Consider the following 20,976-nt stretch of genomic DNA (forward strand, 5'->3'; position numbering starts at 1 on the left):
TGTTCATCGGCACCAAAGGAGTCGCAGGTTCGATGAACAAAATAGAACTACAAATTGGATTCAACCGCAATCAGGGTCCAGAATAACAAGCAACGCCGTACAGATTCACACATGAAGCAAGGGGTTCGACGACACAACGGAGGGCAGGTAGGGGGTGGCAGCAGAGGGACTCAAATGTTCAGCAGCTACAGCTAGTACGGTTTCTTCAGGGGGAAGTCGAAGGAAACAAGAGCTGCATGCCTACTAATACGGAATGCACGGTTTCCTCCTTCCGGCGGGGGTAGTATTGTACTATTGTACCATCGGCACGGCCTCACTTGGCCATCATCACCTTGACGAACTCCTCGTAGTTGATCTGGCCGTCGCCATCGACGTCCGCCTCGCGGATCATCTCGTCGACCTCCTCGTCGGTCAGCTTCTCGCCGAGGTTGGTCATCACGTGGCGGAGCTCCGCGGCGGAGATGAAGCCGTTCTGGTCCTTGTCGAACACCCTGAACGCCTCCTTGAGCTCCTCCTCGGAGTCTGTGTCCTTCATCTTGCGGGCCATGAGGTTGAGGAACTCGGGGAAGTCGATGGTGCCGTTGCCATCGGCGTCGACCTCGTTGATCATGTCCTGGAGCTCAGCCTCGGTCGGGTTCTGACCAAGGGAGCGCATGACAGTTCCCAGCTCCTTGGTTGTGATGCAACCTGTCCGATGCACAACAGAGAACAATTTGAGATCAATTTATATAACATGAACTAGTAAGAAGTCAATAATTAACCAGCTTGAATAGTTAACACACTTTTGCTCAAAATGACAGCATAAGTAAACCAGCCATTAAGCAAGCATGCCAGAAGCAATAAACATCTTCCCAGAAAAAAGGACAACGCTAATTCAAAATCATTGGACAGAGATGTAGCTAACTGTTTAAAAGGTTGATGGTCAGCTCCAACCTTGGAAGGTGCCACCAAACCAAATTAATACTAAATTTGGAACCTCCTAAGATATAATTTTGGAGTACCTCCTAAGATATAATTCAAAATCAGTGTTTGATTCAAGTAAACAAGATTTTCTTGATATCAGAAGCTTATCCTTATTAAATGGGTTTCTTCAAGTGTACTTCATACCTACATGCTGGGTACCACAATCTAAAACACATCACAATCGTCACGCCAAAAACATGGTGATATACGCGAAATCATGGAGTTCTAATACGAACCCAAAACAACACATTACGGAACCAAAATCTGAGCAGGCCCGATGACTCTAACAGCTCTATCCTTGGAGTTATGGCCCCAGCCTACACTACTAATCTGAGGGTAAATCATCCCATGGTTAATTCGGCCCTGTGAAAAATTTGCAGCCCACAGTTACAACCGTACAAGAACGCATAAATGTCAGTCAAGAAGTGAGGCGGTGTGCATTCAAATGGTACTACACAGGTCTCATGTGCCCCCTGCCTGCCATGACCAAACCAACCCCTACATAACCGACCGATCTGGACGAAGGCTACCTACCGCCTACAAATAAAACGACCCCAGCCTGACTCGGTCCACGGCAAAGGGCCGGATCTATAGCCTAACTGCTTCGCCACATCTGGATCCGAGACGAGGCCACGAGCAATCACATCGATCTGGAAATTGGATCCCTACGGCGCTTTTCCCAGCATGAGTTTTATGAACCGCACGAGATCTCTCCACCCACGCGGAATCAAACAGCGAAGACGTGCCGCCGCATCACACCACGCTGCTACGGGTTCACCGCTCGGTAGAATCTCGCTACCGGCGGCTCTGGACGGGGTAAAATTCTATGCGCACACGCACAACCGGGCAGTTCCTTTTAACATTCTGCACCCAGACCACGAACAAGGATGTAATCCACGGGTTTCTAACGGAACATGAAGATCAGACAAGCTCTTCCGCAGCTACGACTACGAGCCTATAACATGGTAGACACACAGATCACGGCAGTAGGAACTGCAACGAGGAAGGAGATGCTCGAGAGAGCGACAGGGGGGGAGGCGTGTTAGCTCACCGTCGCCGTCCTTGTCGAAGAGGCTGAAAGCCTCCTTGAACTCAGCGATCTGGTCGTCGGTGAGCTGGTCCGCCATGGTCTCCGGGGCTTCTCTCTCCGCGCGGCGAGGCGAGGCGAGGCGAGGGAGCGGTGTCGGGCTGGCCGGAGAGATTAGGGAGGGCGACCGGGGGCAGGGAGCGATTTGAGGCCTCGCGTCGGGGGGAATTTTACCGGGATTTATACGCGCACGCGCCCCGTCGGCCCCGTTCCGCCGTCCACGCCCGGCCCCGTTAACGCCGCGCCGCGAATTCCCCAGACTGCCCTTGCCTTGCCTTGCCTTGCGGGCTCCCCTCTCTCTCTAGCTCTTTCTCTGAGTCTGTCTAATCAATCATGCCGCTGCTTTGCTTGCCCCTCGGCCCAGGCTGGACTGACACGATGCCAGTGTGCGAAGCGGGCGATAACACAGAAAAAACGGTCGCTGATCGCGACGTGCCTGCCATGGGCTCGGTCCATCGCCAGGCACGCTCTGGCGTAGGTGTGGGGGCGGAGAGAGTTTTGGCTGTTTGTTTACGAGCATTTTGGGAGCCAAGGCGTGTTGTCAACATCGTGTTCATGCGTGCGTTGCGTACTTGCGTGCATGTTGAGGCCGGATCCGTCGTGCTACGAATCGTGATCCATGGCAGCATGATTCAGCAGTTGTTTTGTGTTGAAAACTTAATAATGTGAGACGGATTGGGACAAATTTCCTGTTGAGGGAGCTGGAGGAGGACCTTGTATACATAAAATCTTCTCTTGGCAGCGTCGTATTTGGTTGGAATTTTGATAAGCTTCGCCAGAGTGTTTAAGTTTGGTTTGGTCCGACAGCAACGAGCTGTCACTGTTCAATATATGTAGTACATCACTAGAAAATGCTATTTTGGGTGTTGGCATGACCGCTTGACTTAACATGGAGAATATCATTTCATTTTCCATGCAAACTGAAAAGGATATTGTATTAGTTGAAACCTTTTTCTTCGTTTTTTTCTAAATAAAACGTTCATGACAAATTGAGTTTGTCCATGTATGCTTATAAACACTCTTTTTGTGGTCATGATATATCCCATCAATTATATTTAAGTTTAGTGATACATATGTGGTATTATTTTTCAACTCATATACATATGGGTGTGATTTTTGCAACTAGCAAACAATAACAACACATTGAAAAAACAACTACGCATATCATATCAAAATACATTGAAAAATGAAAGGGTGATGTACAGTATGCATCGGGTTGCTCAAACAGACTCATCTTGGCATCTTGCAGGTGTAGCATGTATGTAGGCCGGTGCACGTGTGCGACGATAGAGTACGCGGTCACCAGTAAATTCAATCTCCCACAAATCATTCTCCAAAAAAAAAAAACTCCCATACATCACTTTCTAAAATATTCCCGGAGTCCGGAGACCGGAGTTCTTGTACTAGCAAGCAGCAGCCAGCGTCACGTCAACTGGTCAAGGGTAGGTTCGTGAACTTTTTCGGAACATGCAGCCATGTGGGACAGGGAAACAAGCTGCCCATGACTTCCAAACAAGGGGGGCCGCATGTTCCAGTTTTCCAAGCGGCGGAGATTACCGTACGTACCCCGGACGCGGTTCGGACGCGGAGTGCCTGCCTTTTTTCTATTTTCGAATTTCCTTTAATTTTTTAATTTTGAGTGGGATTTCCTGTAATTAAATGCACCCCACCCCACCTGGGCCCACCGCGTACCGTTATTGATTCGATAGGCCGTGTGCCTGCGGCCCAAACTCCACAGCCCAACTGGTAGGCTAGAAGGAGGAAGGCCCGTGGAGTAAAATTTTTCTTTCATTTTTTTCAGTGGGAGTGCAGTCTTCTTCAGGCCTTCAGCCTTCAGGCTTCCGCTTTGATGCTTTGGGGAAGAGGAAGCCAGCGGTCGGCGCCATCATCATCAGTTCATCAGCTAGCTCGCCTGCTTGCTTTAAGCTTTGCAAAAAGCCTGCGATGATTTGGATTTGCTTCTCGGGGTGCACAAGGAAGGAAGCTTGGGATCTGGTCAAGGTGAGACCTGGTCCGGATGCCCAGGCTCCTGCTGATGCCACCAAGCTCACTCGATGAAAGTGCCTACGGCCAGTGTGATGGGCTGATGGAAATGTGGGTGTGGCATTGTGGCAGTAAAAAATTGCTATGAAGCTTTCTTTTGTGAAAGTAACGTAGGCCCTGCTCCTGTCCGTCTTTCTTCTGCGTCCCGTATGGGCCCGGATCTAGCTCGGGAGGAACCCTGGACTGGGCTGGACTGCATGTCTCCCCTTTTCGCTTTCCATTTCTTTGATTCTCTACGACTTCTTTCCATTAGTCCATAAACGTTTCTTACCATGACTACGGAAGATACTCCCTCCGTTCGTCCGTTCGTGTTTATAAGGTATGCACGTATATCAAGATTTCACAGTCTTTGATCAATAATTTTACCAACAATTTTTTTATTTTTAATATAAACTTGACATGATTGGATTGTAATGAAATGTACTTTCCAATAATTATAAATTTATAACCATAACTAATATAATATTAGATAAATGAATGGTCAGAATTTAATTTAGAAGATCATGCCCTGTCATGTCGCGCCTTATAAACCGGAATGTAGGGAGTAACCAGATTGATCATGCTTTTGTAGCTACCATGGACCTATGGTATCATCACGAACCTTTGCTTAGCTCATAGTGTCAATATAGCCTCTCCTTTTATTGACCAGCTACTACTTGCTAACTAAAGAGAGTTCTACGTGACCATTGATAGTCACGGCTTTTTTTCGTTTGAGCTGAAGGGCACGTCATCATTACGTACGAATCAGGAGAAAGAACAAGAACACAGAGAGCCCTAGCGCACATGGAGTCACATGGTGTCATGGTGAATTGGTGATTCGGCACCGGGCACGTCGCCGATCTTTGCGTGAACAATCTGTTCCTCGTTCCTGTTGCGACCATCTCTCTCCGTGAGACTGTGTGACCACGCGCCGCTCCGCTGTGCGCGCATTGCTCCCCCCTGCGTGCGGCCCTGCAACAATCATTCGATCGACGTCTACACAACCGAACGAAACGCTCCAACAGTGCTCGCGCGCAGCAGCCAGCGGCACGCGCGGGCACAGTGGCATCAATTGTGCGTGAACCGTGTTCGGTTGCATGACGCGACAGTGTCCGGTGCGGCCTATTCCTCCGCGTCGTACGTAGGGAGTACGCACGCACGCACGCGCTGCCCTTGCCACTGCCACTGCATCTGTTTTTGGCGGCAGCGGCGCGGTAAAAGAAGCCGGTCCCTGAATCGGAGGACAGCGCGCAAAGTTATTGCGAAAGCCAGGCCAGGCCGGAGGGACGGAGGGAGGACGGGCGCCGCAGCAGCAGTAGGCTAGCTAGGCCCGTAGCCCGCGTAGCCTGTAGCCTACACACAGGGTACAGGCACAGAGGATTTTCAATCAGCTGGCCTGGCCTCCCTAGCCCTGCGCTGGGTGCGCGCTAACTTCCACGCATCCCTCGTTCCTACGGCTGCCCATCTGATCTGGCCATCCTGCCATCTCACGCTATCACTCTGTCCTCCAACAAATTACAAAACCTCCACTAGCAAAAATTAGAGCGAAATTCGAGCAAACACGAGGCATGATGAAGGTGCCAAAATCCTAGACTGTAGTGTACTGCTGCTGCTGCACTTCGTGGAGGGTGACTACTGTTCCTAGAGGAGAGGTGGTGGTGGTGTCGGCGTCAATCGACACTGTTGGCGGAATATGTACTTGCGCATGCACCCGCTGCTTGCCATCACTTGCTTTTATAGTTTTATTGATTACTCCACCTACAACTGACGCCGCGGCGAATCAGCTCTTTTAATACTACCATGATCAGCATTCACCGATCTCAGGTGGGGGTAGCTAGCTACCCCAGGCGAGCTGTAGCGTAGCGACTGCCATCCATGGCAGCAGCAGCGGCGGCAGTTAATTCCTATCGTACTACAGAGTGACTCACACCCCACAACCCAGGACCTTGACCTGCCCAATTCAAGCACATGCGACGCACGCGACAAGAAAAACCCCAAGAAGACGACGCGAGAGCCCCCGTTCGGCGTCAGAAGCGCAATCTCTTCCTGCACCCGGTGCCGAGCCCGCGGCCGGACTGCGCGAGCAGGTCGGTGAGGAGGTCGGCCACGAGGTCCTCCACGATGGCGCGCTCCAGCGCGGCCGCGACCCTGCCGCGCTCCCGGCGCTGCTCGTCGTCGCCCTGCGGCGGCCCCCACATTGCCTCCCCGACGCTCTCCACCATCGCGCGGCTGATCACCCGCCCCACCGCCGCGGCCTCCAGCTCCCACCGCCGCCGGTGGTGCCGCCGGCTCTCCGCGCCGGCCGACCTCGGCATGCCCACCAACAGTGGAACTGGGTAATGGACGGCGTGCAGGTGCAGCTGCAACGTTGACTCGTCGCAGGACTTGATCTTGCAGTAGTCGCCTGCACGTATACATGACGCGAGAAAAAGAATTTGTCACGGATCTGACGTGACACACGTAGGCATTGTCGCTGCTGTACATGCGCTTTTGATCGATCAGCGCGCTGCAAGTGTGTATCGATCGTGACAGGTATGGCGTACGTACCGGTGAAAACAAGGGTGCGGGAGGGTTTGACGATCTTCGATCGGACGGCGGTGGGGGCCGCGGCGCCGTTACCGCTGCAACCGGCCTTGCCGCCCGCGTCGTGATCCGTGCACGGAGACGGCCGCGTCCTGCATGGGAATCTCGGGGAGCTGATGGCGTCCAGCACCGAGTCCGGGCTGGGGTGCTGCTGCTGCTCGCCGGCGCGTGGCTTGTGGTGCTGCGGTGTCGGCGTCGGCGGGGACGGGGACGGCGAATTCTCGTCACGGCTGACCATCCACTTGGCGGCGCACTTGCCTGCTGGCGGCGACGCCGCTGCAGCAGGGGCGGCGTCGGACGCGGCGGCCGCGCGCATCTCGGCGGCGCGGACGGCCGCGATGATCCGCCGCAGCGTCTTGAGGTCCTCGTCGCACTTCTCCAGCGCGCCCAGCAGCTTCCGCCGCTTCTCCGCGGCCGTCTCCGGCGCTGGGGGCGGAGGAGGCGGGCGGGTCGGGACGACGACCGGCCGCGGCGCCGCGGCGGCGGCGGGCGAGGGCGGCGCGGACTCCTCCAGGCCCATGAGGCGCGCCACGATGGCCGGCGGCGGCGGCCGGGGGCTGTCGCAGCTGGAGCGCCGGTGCTCCGGCGCGATCGTCGGGCTCCGCGGCGCGTCGCAGGACCGCCGCCGCCTTACAGCAGCCGGAGCCGGCTGCTGCGGCTTCTGTGTCAGCTTGACTGGAGAAACAGCAGGTGACGCCGGGGCCGCCGCCGCCGCCTTTTTGGTTGGCGAGGACGGCTGCGATGCCGCCGAGGCCTGCGCCGCATTGTGCTTGGCGGTGAGGCGCTTCCGGTGGTGGCTGCGGTGGTACGGGGAGATGAGGCGGAGGAGGCCGGCCATGCACCCAATGCCCCGCCTCGGCGCCGTGGAGCACGCGGACGACGACGCCCGCCGGTGCGCGGGCTCCGGCTGCGGCGGCTGCATAGGCTGGCTCTGCGTCCCCTGAGCCGTTTGTTCAGTGAAGCGGGAGCAGCGGGACAAGGCGTGTGGGGGCGTGCCGCGGCATTATAATTGGAGCCGAGTACGCGCGTGGAGCGCGCAATGACCGCGCCACCCCTGTTTCCACGGCTTACCCAGCAGCAGCGGCAAGGGCAGTTTAGGGATCGATATCGTGCGATCTCTGCTAACAGCGGCGACAAAGCCTGTGGTGGACTGGTGGTGGGGAGGGCAGTATCCGAGTTGAACTGGACGCCCCGCTGCGCGCGCCGCAGTGGCCGCTAGCCGCGTGCTTGGCCAGCCAGAGCACTAGTACTGGGAGTCTGGACTGCTGCGCTAGACCACGCAGTGCCGGTGCCCGACTGCCCGTTTCGCAATTGATGTGGTGTTAATTAAAGAGGCCATGCAGTGAGGTACGGTTACCTGCAGTGTGGAGATTAAGGAATGATGGTCGCAATCATGTCGTGGGCGAACTTGGATTAATTACCCTGGTCGTCAGCGATGTTGTTGTTTGGGAAGCATATGAGTTTTGGGGCTCTGGGCAGGTGCGCGCACGTGGTAAAGGTTGAGTGATCGACAGTATTCTGATCGAGTTTCTAGCGCACTAGGATGGCACGCGCGCGCGCACAGCCTTGCGCTCTTTTCTTTCGTTGCTTTAGCTTCAAAGTTTACACCTGATCTGCGATCACGTATGCGGTCTGCTTGACTGCTTCCGAAAAGTAACGACGTCTCGGGAATCGCGAGAACAAACAGATAGCTTCCATGCTACTTCAGCGCCCTTTTCTGCGATCACATGTTAGTGGTCTACTAGTACTCGTCATCCATCCGATCCCTAATCCAACGCTGTTACCGTTGCGGCAGGTGATGCTGCTAATGATGCGGATCAGTTAGCTTTGATCATGTGTTGTGATTGCCGGAGAGAAAGAAAGGACGCGGTAGCCTCTAGAGCCAGTAGCCAATACCAGTACGCACTGGCCGGCATCGGCATGCATGCAGAGCAGAGAGCAGAGCGCGGCTGCGCCACAGTTAAGGACCGGGGGAGAATGCCAGAATGGACTGGTGGGTGATCCACTGATCATTGATCCAGCGGGCAAAAGCAAAAGAGGCCATGCAGAAGGAAAAGAAAAGGCCCGCGCGTTCGCATCCATCCATCCATCCATCACTCCGAGGTCGAATCCTAGGCGCTGCGCCTCAGGCGACACCCCACGTGGCGGCCCCGGCCGCAGCACCTTCCCGCGCGCTACGCGCACATGCACGCAAGGAGCCGGTAAGGGACGACCCTTCCAATAATCTGGCTTTTAGCCTGTACTTCCTTCGATTCTACAGAGTATGTCACTAGGAGGTGGTTGCCGAAGTGACGAAATACTAGTCGGCGAAATACTAGTCGTTTCTCACTTTTAAGCCTATTTTGGATGAGTATGCCCTCGCATGCATGCAGCTACAGTAATGCTAGTGCTTCGTCTCCCGCGTCATTTACTCGTGCGTGCGTTGCTTCGCTTAACTCTCGTCTTCCTGAGGCAACATTCTTCAAGTCTCATCTTCCCGAGGCAACGTTCTTCTCCCATGTGGCCGCTCCTCTCTTATTCTCGCGTGCGTCGCTCGGGTCCGGCGCCAGTGCTTGCTGTTCCCGTCCACGCAGCCATGGACGAGATCGACTTTCAGTTTGCCCAGGCGGACAATGTCGATGCGTTGAACGACGCCTACGCTATGGTAGAGCTCGCGAAGGACGCTGACGATGCCGACACCATGGGCGAGCTGGCAAAGGATGTCGACGACTCCGAGGCCATGGGCGAGCTCGACATCCAGTTTGCCCAAGCGGATGATGTCAAGGTTCAGTGCTCATGCAAGAGACCAGTCATCGTTGTGGTCTTATTCACTGCAAATACATGATCTTGTCTTGGATGTACGGTCTCGTCTACCTCAATGAACACAAGATGGATGGTGACACGATCTTGCTATCTGAGCGTGTCATCAAGTTTCTTAACGACTTGGCTGAGAGCAAGCGCAAAGTCGCCGAGATCAACAACGACCCTGTTGAGGACTCCGATGAAGTTCTTTTTGTGGTGGATTCCATGGCTGGAGACACGGAGGTGCCGGACTCGCAAAAGGAAAATGAACAAAACACAGAAGGTGAATAATCGTATTGTTATAATGCTAATGCCCATCGGATCACATAGTACTACCATCAAGGTAACATACTGACATTGTTCTAAATATTTGTAAATGTTCCATGCAGCAAGCTTGGCAGTGGCTTCGGCAACTAATTCAGGCTCACAAGCGATCTGAACAGGAAGGCGACCTTGTCTTTCGAGACTTCCTTTCTTCATGTGAGGGATTTGGAACTTGTTTGAGCCTTGTACTTTCATTGCTTCTTTCCACACTAACTGTAGTGTGAGATAAATTCGATTAGCCTTGCATGGAGAGTATTCTTGAAAGGCCTGTTTCATGGAAACAATTGTAGTTGTAGTAATAATGAATTGAGTAGAGCTTGAAGTAAAAATATGAAAAACATTGTACCTGCTGAACGATTGGAATAAGGTCTACGATTGTTTTGGCAACTTTCTTGTATTAAATTGATTGGATTGCACGAAAAAAATCCAAGGTCTAAGATATTAAAATCCGGTGAGTTTGCTGGTTGGCAAATGATTCTAATATGAAAACCACCTTCCTTAGCAGCTTCCAAGAATGCTAGATCATCAAGTGCTATATGAGAACGTGCATTATCTTATTGTATGTAGATAGATCTATTCACACCTTTCACGTGGCCATTTAGCTCAAATAGCAGGAAGAACCTTTTCTATCATGAACTCTCTAATGACATCTCTTTTAATTGATGCTATCAGCTTCACTTCCATTGTCCCAGCTGGCTGTTAACACTACTCCTCTTAGCAGCCTCAAAAGTAACTAGAGGAAAGCATCCAATCTTTCCATCAAAAATGCATACCCCATTCTCATCAAACCTTGGCAGAGCAATCACACACAAGAACATTAATTTAGGAATGTTGTTCTTGCTTCTACATATTCTTAAGGGATTATCCTCCTCTGGAAGCAAATAATAATTCTCAGATTTCTTAGTAAGGTAGAACTATTTTTCATCAATGAAAACAACATCAAACAATCCCTCAAACTTTGGATCATTTGGCGAGCTATCTTGATCAAGCATATCCAAACACCACTGTAGCCTTGCTTTCTTATTTGCATCCGTTAGGTGTGGCTTTACACTACTTGAATGTCTCTTAATGAGACCTTTACACATGTATTGCAGCAGCTTCGTTTTACTATAATTCAACATGGCACAAACTTGTTCTAACGCCATTTTGTCCTTAAGATCAGCATTTCGTCCCTTGAGCTTGCCGTGCATGCTTCTTGCCAACAAAGTTTGGTAGACCTTTTTTCTATCTTCATCATGAAGATCTTTCCTGCCTACAAAAATGTCATTAAGGTTCAAGTCAATCCCACCGTCAACATCATCGTCTTGAGGTTCCAAGGTCAAGTCCATCACATCTTCAATACCATCATCTTGAGGTTCTAAGTTCAAATTGAATCCACCTAGAAAAGCATTGACAGTAGAGTACGTATTACAATCCAAAACTTGTGTACATGTAAATTTTAAACAATGATAGTGCAGGGAATGAAAAATAAAGGAAGGAAAAGCTTTACACATAGCATCTTCCAATGTAACGTCCAGGTTTAGATTGAAACCAGCAAAGAAACTTTCCTCCCTTCGGCTCAATGTTCAAGTCCATCTTTTTTGCTTGGAGTATTGCTATGAATGGTTGCTGGCACTTCACTTACTGGTGTTTAAATAGAAGAGCATGAAGAGGTGAACCATCGTCGGCTAGCATGCAACGGAGCAAAAAAATCATGAAACACGCGCGGCAAAACAGCGCGCGCAAGCTTGGCATGCAAAAGCAATTAAAAAAGGCCAACACGCTCGTCAGCGATGAAAAAAAGATGATCTAAAAATCAGACGCCAAATACTTTAGTACGCGAACGTGAATAGCATCCTGAAAAAAAGGGGCAAGCCAAAGGGGCAAGCAAGAGTCGAACCCGCGACCACGTGCCCCTAGGATAGTGGCTTCAATCACATGGACCAAGAGAGAGTACACCTCTAATTAATAACTTCTTGGTACGTGAGATTATGTCCAAAACGACATGCTTTTTGTAGAACCGGAGAAAGTAGCTCATAATATGAATGACCCCACACGTCATCCCCACGTAATCTTGAAGCGCGTGTATGAGATTATCTTTTGATCAAGAGATAGCTCTTCTCTCTCCTATTATGAGAAAATATTTTTATCTAAACAGTAACCGGAGTCCTACTCGAACGGCACTGCCCTGTTCGCAACCTAACGCTAGTTTCTTGGCGCTGCCGCGCACGTCGGCGACGGCACCTACAAGCTCCTCTCCAGCGGTCCGCCCACCTACCCGCATCGTTTTGCGCCGCGGCGGTGGTGGTGGGACGAGAGGCGGATGCGTGCGCTGTGACTGCGAGGGGACGTGGGCGCCGCCCGAGGGAAAAACTGCCGCTGTCCGCTAGCGCTCGGTGGCGACGGCCCGGTTAGCAGAACGGTCGTGCCAGCCTGACGGTTCCCGTTATTCCTCGCGCGCTTTGACGCTTTCGTTTTGCTTTGCCACTGCCGCGGCACGGGGGGCGTCTGCGGGTGGTGTGCCCGCGCTGTCCGCTAGCTCTCGGCGGCGACGGCCGGGTCAGCGGAACGGACGTGCCGGGCCTGGTGCCTAATGATTCCCCATTCCCTTCCTCGCCTTGTTACCGCGCTTGGTCTAGCAGTACAGTAGATAAAGTGCGATGGCCGTTATTGTAGCGTAATGTGTTACGGTTTGGAGCATGTACGTACGGTTCCTCCAGCAAGCAAACGTGAGGGAACAATGCTGTGGCCTGTAGCACGTTACGTAGGGCCCGGTCGAGGCTGGGCCGCTTCCTCCCCTTCTCGGCCTGACGGCCTCGGAGGTTCTTCGGTCCCGACCCATTTCCAGCAGCGACGGAAGCGATGGCGCGGCCACCTTTCCTATGGAGGGCGCGCGGAATTGCACCGTATCGATCGGTTCCGTTGGCGTTGGCGAAAGGACACGCGCTCAGGACGGCTCTCGTCCGGGTCCCTGTAGGGCCAGGCCCGGCCCGGCGGTCAACCGACACGACACCACCACACCGTCCACGCGCGCGCACGAGAGAGTTGTTGATTGCGCCACACTGGACCGAATCATTGCGAAAAAGATGGTGGGGAGGGGAGTCAGCACTCAGCACTGACATGAGAGTCAGGGAGGGAGAGGGTGACGGCTGCGTCGCCTGCCCGCCTGGCCGCCTCGGCGTGCTCGAGACAGAGGGGGGAGAGGCGTGGGAGGAGAGGAGACAGGCATCATTGAAGGGCGTGCGGCCAGCCAGCCGCCCGGCCGGCCGGCCAGCCACTGACTGACTCAGGCTCAGCCGCTCAGGCACCCAGGCAATCGCGGAGAGGTTGCAAAAAGAAAAAAGGCAATCGCGCAGAGCCGCAGCACCTGCAAAGAAAATGATCCGTTCGCGTTCCAGTAAACTGGAGTAGAACTGCTCTGGCGCTCTCCGTGTAGCGGAGCCAGCGAATCACCTCACGTGGATTCCCCGAGCGAGCACTACTCCCCTTCGGCCCTTTTCTCAGTTCTCACCCAACAGCTTGTCTCAACCCGCGCAGGTACTAGGCACGATCGCGGGTCTGCACCACCATGGGCCTTGGCCATGGAGGTGATGCGATGCGACGGGAGATTTGACGTTTCGTGCCCGTGCGCAGTGCGTTACCCTTTTCGGGCGTTTTTACCGTGTCCAACAGTTTCTGCTTCCCAGCAAAAACACTGCCGGACAAATGCGAGTCATTGTTACCTGACGAGATTTCGAGCTCTGCAGCAAATGATTAGGCAAATCTCAGTCCGGTACATGAATGGCACAGTAATAAATTATTGGATTCGTGCCTGAAAAACGCTAGCGCAGACAACAAAACAGAAAGTATGCCATCCTGTAATTCCTCTGATCTTATTACATAACAACACCGTCTTTCACCAGTCAAAAACAAACAAAAACCTAGGAATTACATGATCTATCTCTGGCACCTAACTTCTGTGGATTTCCACGGTTTTTCAGTGAACACCTCTACACACGTTTCATCCCTGGGGAGGTGGGGAACAATGACGACAGGCGGACATGTAGGAACTAAGGGCGCCTTGGCTCTCTGTAACAGGATAGATAAACAAACCAGGAGGCCAACATCATGATAGTGCAGCATGTACAACATCAACCAGAGGTTCTGCAAGCTGTCAAAGGCAATGGAAAAAATACTCCTGAACCTCAACAGCTTTTACAAGCACGCACCACCTCTGCGTTGTTCATCGCTGCTCTCGCAGTGAGTTGTCAAAGCATTAACTTGCACTCTTCATGTGCGGGCTATCGTTCGATGGGCTTATACAGGACCACGGTTACATATTTGGACTCAAACCTGTGGGTTAGACCGAGTGCCACCAGTGGGTGGGCGCCCCAGCCCTTCTCGATGAAGAGGTGGTTGAGGACTATGTGCTGCGGCCGCGCGCAGCTTTCTTCCGAGTTCTGTGAGTTAAGAACACCGAGATGGAGCTGGGATGGAAGAGCAGGAGGCTCCTTTGTAAAGTCCTTGTCCTCTGGTGCCTGGAAACTATAGCTAGAGTCTGGAGATGGAGGCGGCTCAAATTCTGCCACGCTCTCGACACTTTCAGGGACAAAGTCCTGCATGCACGATAAGAGCATTAAGGAACAATTAATAAGGGACAATTTCAAAATAGAAGATGCCATGAGGAGCTTGTATACTGCATTAATAGGCACATGTGTAGCTGTTAGAAGTTCTCAACCCAGTCAGCCTTTTAACCTACTACAGATTAAGGTGATTATAAATAACTACTCCATTCCAAATTGTAGGTCGTTTTGGCTTTTCTAGATACATAATGTATACTATGTATCTAGACATAACATAGGTACATGGGAAAAGCTATGTATTTAGAAAAGCTGAACGATTTACAATTTGGAATGGATGGAGTACTAAACATCAAAATTAGTACACTGAAGTTCCAAGTGTAAGTCTTCTCAAAAAACTGTATAGCACAGTTCAAGCACTAAAGGAATAAACTATATTGTCTCCTCAGTTGTTTTTTATAACAAAATATTGATTTGGAATGCATAGCTTGAGTTAACCTAAGACCAAAATTACATTCTTCTTTATTTTGCGAGGGAAGACAAAAAATGCATATGGTTAACAGCAATGCCATGCTTGGTGTTGTAAATTTCACCGACTACTTTTTTTTCTGGGAAAGTGCTCAGGTCCTTGGTGCAAAAAAAAAAAACGAAAAAGAAAGAATACTCACATTAACATCAAGAAGGTTAACCGCGTTGCCCATGGCATCAGTTTCGCAGGGAAGATCAGGAAGACATTTCCTTTCTCCATCTACTACAAATCTGTACCGGTAAACTCCAGATGGGAGTACCAGCAAAAGAGAGTGATCCTTCCCAGATTTTTGCATGGCTTTTCTGCAACATTTATATATGGACAATCTCAGGATCAGGTTTGCCAGTCTGAAGTTACAATTCTGCTTAAATCAATTAATATATAAGAACAATCTCAGAAGCTACAGTCCTACTTAAAGGGATTATAGATTAAACTATTGTACCTTGATTTCCAGTTATCCCATGATCCTTCAACATATACACTCTTTCCTCCAAGGGTCCACACAATTAAAGCAGGAATTTCCTTTGGAGGGGGGCCATCATATTCTTCTTCTTGTTCATTCATCAGTATCTGGTTGAATACTGGGGTTACATCAGCAGCTCTTTGCAGTGGAGGTACAGGGGTCTGCAATACAGGAGTAACAGGCCTAATCAATATATTGAAAATACTCCTACTTCACGCACTTAGTTAAGAAACAGATGACACATGACTGATTACACAATATATGTTAGACAAGTCTATAATGGACCAATTGAGGTGGGGGATAAAGGAGGTAGGTACATACTAAAGATGGTGGACAAGAAAGTTGTTCAACTAAATCCTAGGCCATAAAAAAATCACATTTTAGCATTATATTTAATCACAGTATTGATGGGCTTTTTCCTCTATTAATAATAATTCGATTTTCATGCTGGAAGATCCAAACATCCAGGCATCCAGCTTATCCTTTTTTCGTTGATGAAAGGTGCAGGCCAACAAAAACTAATGCAACATACCCAGTTTCCTCAAAATAGTTGAGACCACACAAAACCATTGAATTGGAATCTGTATTATAAAAAGATGAGACTTAGATGCTACGTGTTACATTCTTGTAAAACAACTTGCTCCCAAAGAAATATTGTATCATGAGAGGAAAAACAAGCAGCCATTTTTTTTAAAAAAAAGAAGAGTAAATCCATTTTCCAAAAAGAACACGAGATCAAAGAAACTCCACCAGTTCTAAATAATTAACAAAAAGAAGACATCAATAAGATATTAAGAGAACTGCTTTTGGCCTTCTATCGCACAGAAAATCACTATGCTCTGAGGTTTAGAGCGAGTGGTGTGGCACTACAAATAAGAGTAATAAAAGTGAATCCACTGTGCCTGTTCAATTGCTGTGAAGATGCACATGAAGTATTCATGCATCAGGCTCTTTCTTTTTTTTTCTTTTTTTGGGCATTAGCCTTAACGCTCAAATTTGTGTACTGTAACCCAATTGTGATGCCACCAAAGGAGCAGCTCCAATTCCCAATAAAAGTCACAAAATAGTTGAGTGGTATCATATGAAAGATCAATCAACTGTCATGTAGCCACATTCCTGTAGCCACTACAATTGTGCACGCACGCGCGCACACGAACACCGTAATTTCGTAGTGACATAGCACTTGTATGACATTTTGTTTGCCTAAGTTTGCCACAGTTGTGGCAGTAGCCAGCCACCACAAAAGATTAACCACCCTTCTGATAAGCTACTAAACAAACCCTATAACCGGCAGATCACAACTCACAAGGTTAAGAAAATTGTAGCTGGCCTTTAATTAGGTCACATAGCAAAGCACTGGTATGAAAGGTTAAACTTTACTACTCACTGCTTACGGTCTATGTACTTATTTTCCAAGCATGAATGGCTCGTGTAGATGAAATAACCGAGCCAGAACAAAAAAAAAGTAGAACAGGTAGGAAAAAAAATCTTAGCTAAGAGGGGTCATGTAAAGAACAGGTTCCGAATCACGATCAATTCCCTTTTCAAAGCCTGCAGCAGCAGCTTGCGCCCTCCTTGCATGCCACAAATGGCCCACAAAAAAGAAGAATCCTAGAACAAAATGGGAAGTCGCTAACCAACTTCTAGGAGAGACATAATTAACTGCATTGATCTCGGTAGCTACGCCACCCATGGAATTTAAAGAGCCTAAAGGAGCATGGGTCATATATTCTGTCGAACGTCGTTCTTGCCAAGGATGCATGTCTTTTTTCAACCTACTCAAGTCCAAACCGTTGGGGCCCCTTAGAGGTTCTAACCACGGAGCACAAAGCCATATTGTCTCTACTCACAGACATTATGAAAAGGAAAAAAAATACTTATCCCTATTACTTGAAACAGTTTTGGGAGTAATTAGCAATAAAATACCATGTATATTCATATGAATGTTTTTTAGTTTTCCTCCGAAACCCTATATGCATAATGCCACAAATTGCACCACATCCACATGTAATTGATCTTTCCTATTTCTCATAGCTATCTAAGTTTTGTGCCACCAAAAAAAAAAGAGAGGATGCTTTCAAAATCTGCAATTGCAAATACATTATGGAAAGGAGAAATACCATATTGTGCAGTTCTGAAGCCCTATGCTTAATGCCATTCGCTTTTCATCATAGAAGTTTGAGATCAAATTTCAACAATTACCATAAGCATATATGGGTAAGATTGCTAGTTATCTTTGAAGCCCTAACCAGTTAAACCTTCACATGGTTTATTTTCCATGTATCTATCCGTACACCACCAGTGCTTCATGTGGTTCAGACTTCAGAATAAACAACGCCATTTAAAAAATCAAGACACTGCTGAGCAAGAAACAACACATCGAACCATTTCTACTTATCAAGATGCCAACATCAGTGGACAGAACATCATAAATGGAGCAATGAATGCAGTGAGTAGTAACTGAAGTTATCTTGCCACAGTGTTTTCAGGCTAATTTATCCAAGTAAAACAGAAACTGGGAAGGTATGAGCAGAATTTTGATGTGATGCTGCATTATATTAGATGTCAGCATACCGGTAGGCACATAAACATCATTAAAATACGAGCAAAGTCCCAGGAACTGCAACACAAATTTTGGTTCAGAAAGGGTATGGATTTTATAATCCTCTTAGGAAACACCAAATGTATGACTTCTAACGAGAATAGAGAAGCACAGTGACTGTAATATCAATCCAATTTTATCAGTAATAATAGTATGAAAACAGTACGAAGCTAGGTCTTATTTGAACAGATCATTATGGAGTTTTCAATTAGGAGTTATTGAACCTGAATCCGACAGTTCAAGATATGATCGTGCTAAACTATCAAAATAAAATTGAAAAGTACCAGAATTGAACAAAAATTCCATTGACGGTACTTATCCGAAACTAGCTTTAATGGATACTTAAATTCTTCTTCATAAGACAAGGCAGGTATATATCAATGTCGATATGCGCGCCAGAGACCTGACTTCCTGATCCTCAGAAATGATTAATTGATGATGGACATACATGATGAAAAGAAGAGCTCACCAAATAAACTAGTTGTACAAACGCTAACTTCTCACATCACCATTAAACCATCTAATAGATGCTTAGACAATCTAGTGTGAATCCTAGAAATAATCACTCTGTTACTATAAATCTATAACCAATCAGCAAATTGCATCCACTGGTTGCTCCCTGTTCAGCAACAGTCTGTCTGACAGTCTAAGTATCATCAAGGAAATATTCTGGCAAAAGTATCATCAAGGAAATATTCGGACAAAATCTACTGCTAACGAACGACCAATTAAAGTTGGCCATGATCTGATAGGCGCCAAAAAAAATGTTTCGGTGCATTGGAAGGGGAAACTACTACTTAAACTAGTTGGTGGGCATCTAAATACCAAAATCATGCAAATAACTTGACGAAAATGCACGCGCACAGCAATTAATAGGTTCAGAGATCAGACAGTTCATCCACAAGATGGATGGTATCCATCAGAAGCGAATTTGGATGACATCCAGCCATTCCAGCCACCAACAGATCGTGGCCACTCCTCGCATTGGACCCTAGCCCAACCCACCAAATCAGGGGCACCTCCACAACGCCCGACCACATCCCGAGCGAAACAAGCATCGGAAAGCAAACTACGGATCAACCTAACGAGCAAGCAAACCGAGAAAGCGGCGCGGGATCTCGTGATCTGACCTGGGGCACGAACATCCGCGGCGAGAGCGAGCGGCCGGGGCTCCCTGGCGGTGATCCCGCGCCGCCACCGCCACCGACGACGCCCACCGAGCACGCGCGCCGCACGTGGTTAGCTCCCCCGCTGCCGTACGGCGGGAAGCCGCGCTCCGACGAGCGGACCGACGAGTCGCCGCCGCCGTCCTCCACGTCGGCGCCGTCGCCGTCGACGGCCGCGGCGTCCTCCTCGCGGCCGCTGGCGTTGCCCATGCCTCCTCCTCCCACCCCCCGGCCCCCGCGGCGGCGAAGAGGCGGCGAAATTACGTAGATGCCACCAGGGCGGGCCTGGTGCCGCTGGGCGAAGGGGGGAAGAAGAAGGGAAGGCGGGGGCTGCGGGGCTCCTATTAATACGGCCTTCACTTTGCTGGTAATTAAGCGCGTGCCACTGCCCGGCGCCCGGGAAGCGTGGCGCCACACGTGCACCCGGTGCTCGTGGGCTAGCGACCACTGCCTCGCGGGTCCCATGCTATCCTGTTGCTCTGTGGTGCAGGAGGATTTGGTGTTGCGGACCATGGCGCGCGCTCGTGTTGGTTGATATGTGCGGGTGACGTGGACTGGGGCCGGGTCACGGCTCGCACGTTGGGGGTAGGGGAATCTGGGTCGGGTGCAAGCTTCTGGGACCCGAAACCCGGCATAAGTGGTTGCAAACTTGCAATCTCGCGTGTCATCGACAGTCTCTTCAGGATGGCTTGAGTTTAGCTGTCAACCTGACGTGTTATGTTGACAAACCTCGTGTTCGAGAATCGTTAAAGGAATCAAGTTGGAGTGATCACGGTATTTCTAACAATTAATTTTGGACCCTCCGAAAGAAATTATACCTTCTGTCATTTCTCTTATCTAAAACGTCATCTTTTAATGACGGGAGATAGTAAAGGTACTTTAGGGATAACTGAGAGACCTTAAAAAAATTTCCCTTTCCTTTTTGCAACACTCGTGCCCACGTACAGTCAATTATTAGTTCCTTGATTAATTTGTTGAATGCATGCACTTCTTAGGCCCATTTAAAATAATGTTGGCAGCAAAGACAACTAAGTAACCGAGTTAAGAGAAATCGGAGATAAGAGGCAATGGCTTATACACCTTTTTGTTTGCTAACGGCCAGGAAAATTGCCAGCACTATCATTGCTAGTAATTGACCATGAGGCCACCATTTTGAATCACCATTTCTTGCTTAGGCAAATATATAGTTTCTAGCAACGCATATGAACAAAGATTGTTTCTGTATTTTATACTACCCACTAGTTGTTGTTTTGTGACCATAAATGGCACAGCTCGACTGCTGTACACGGTGTTGTGCGCCTGTGCCTTAACATATAGATGCCACTAGATATGACGTGCAATCCACATCTTGTCCACCTAATTTCCCCCAAGTCTTCGAATTATTTGCACCAATCGCAGATTCGCAGCCATGTGCTCTTGGATCCACGTATCATTATAAATTTATTTTATTTTTTATTTTTTTGGAGGTTTGTATCATTATAAATTTATTTTGAGGTTTGTATTATTATAAAATGGCTGCCGAATTCCATCGGATTAGCTATATGTTTCGTACTTCCCCGTAGCATTTTCATTTGGCTTCGAACGTTTTAGTACTTGAAGATTGAAGAAAAAAATCAACTAACAATTGGTTACTTCTCTGTTAAGCGCCCCCAGCTAAATGTTTCGGAATCTAGGGGCAGTGAGAAAGACAAAGCGGATGTTTATATTAGGTGCTAAACTTTAGCAGCATCACGTCGGATGTTCGGATGCTAATTAGGAGGACTAAATATGAGCTAATTATAAACCAATTGCAAATCCCCTAGGCTAATTCGCGAGACGAATCTATTAAGCCTAATTAATTCACCATTAGCAAATGGTTACCGTAGCACCACATCGTCAAATTATGGACTAATTAGGTTTAATAGATTCGTCTCGCGAA

The 20,976-nt window shown here is 49.2% G+C and overlaps 3 protein-coding genes across 3 annotated transcripts; all 3 read right to left on the bottom strand.

The window, feature by feature from the left end:
* Positions 1-33: 33 nt before the first annotated feature.
* Positions 34-2,213, bottom strand: LOC117839742 (calmodulin-1). The gene is made up of 2 exons (XM_034720149.2): positions 2,015-2,213; positions 34-687 (listed from the first exon to the last, which is right to left on the bottom strand). Exons 1-2 carry the CDS (start codon positions 2,088-2,090, stop codon positions 314-316), a joined length of 450 nt encoding a protein of 149 aa, XP_034576040.1. The 5' UTR covers positions 2,091-2,213; the 3' UTR covers positions 34-313.
* Positions 2,214-5,790: 3,577 nt separating this feature from the next.
* Positions 5,791-7,992, bottom strand: LOC117836605 (uncharacterized). Its single transcript, XM_034716074.2, has 2 exons — positions 6,620-7,992; positions 5,791-6,476 (listed from the first exon to the last, which is right to left on the bottom strand). The coding sequence occupies exons 1-2, from the start codon at positions 7,575-7,577 to the stop codon at positions 6,100-6,102; spliced, it is 1,335 nt and encodes a 444-aa protein (XP_034571965.1). The 5' UTR covers positions 7,578-7,992; the 3' UTR covers positions 5,791-6,099.
* Positions 7,993-13,587: 5,595 nt separating this feature from the next.
* LOC117838864 (SNF1-related protein kinase regulatory subunit beta-1) lies at positions 13,588-19,586 on the bottom strand. Its single transcript, XM_034719050.2, has 4 exons — positions 19,023-19,586; positions 15,270-15,451; positions 14,967-15,129; positions 13,588-14,334 (listed from the first exon to the last, which is right to left on the bottom strand). The coding sequence occupies exons 1-4, from the start codon at positions 19,569-19,571 to the stop codon at positions 14,020-14,022; spliced, it is 1,209 nt and encodes a 402-aa protein (XP_034574941.1). The 5' UTR covers positions 19,572-19,586; the 3' UTR covers positions 13,588-14,019.
* Positions 19,587-20,976: the final 1,390 nt, after the last annotated feature.

Source organism: Setaria viridis, chromosome 9 (genome assembly GCF_005286985.2).
Source record: "Setaria viridis chromosome 9, Setaria_viridis_v4.0, whole genome shotgun sequence".
NCBI lineage: Eukaryota > Viridiplantae > Streptophyta > Magnoliopsida > Poales > Poaceae > Setaria > Setaria viridis.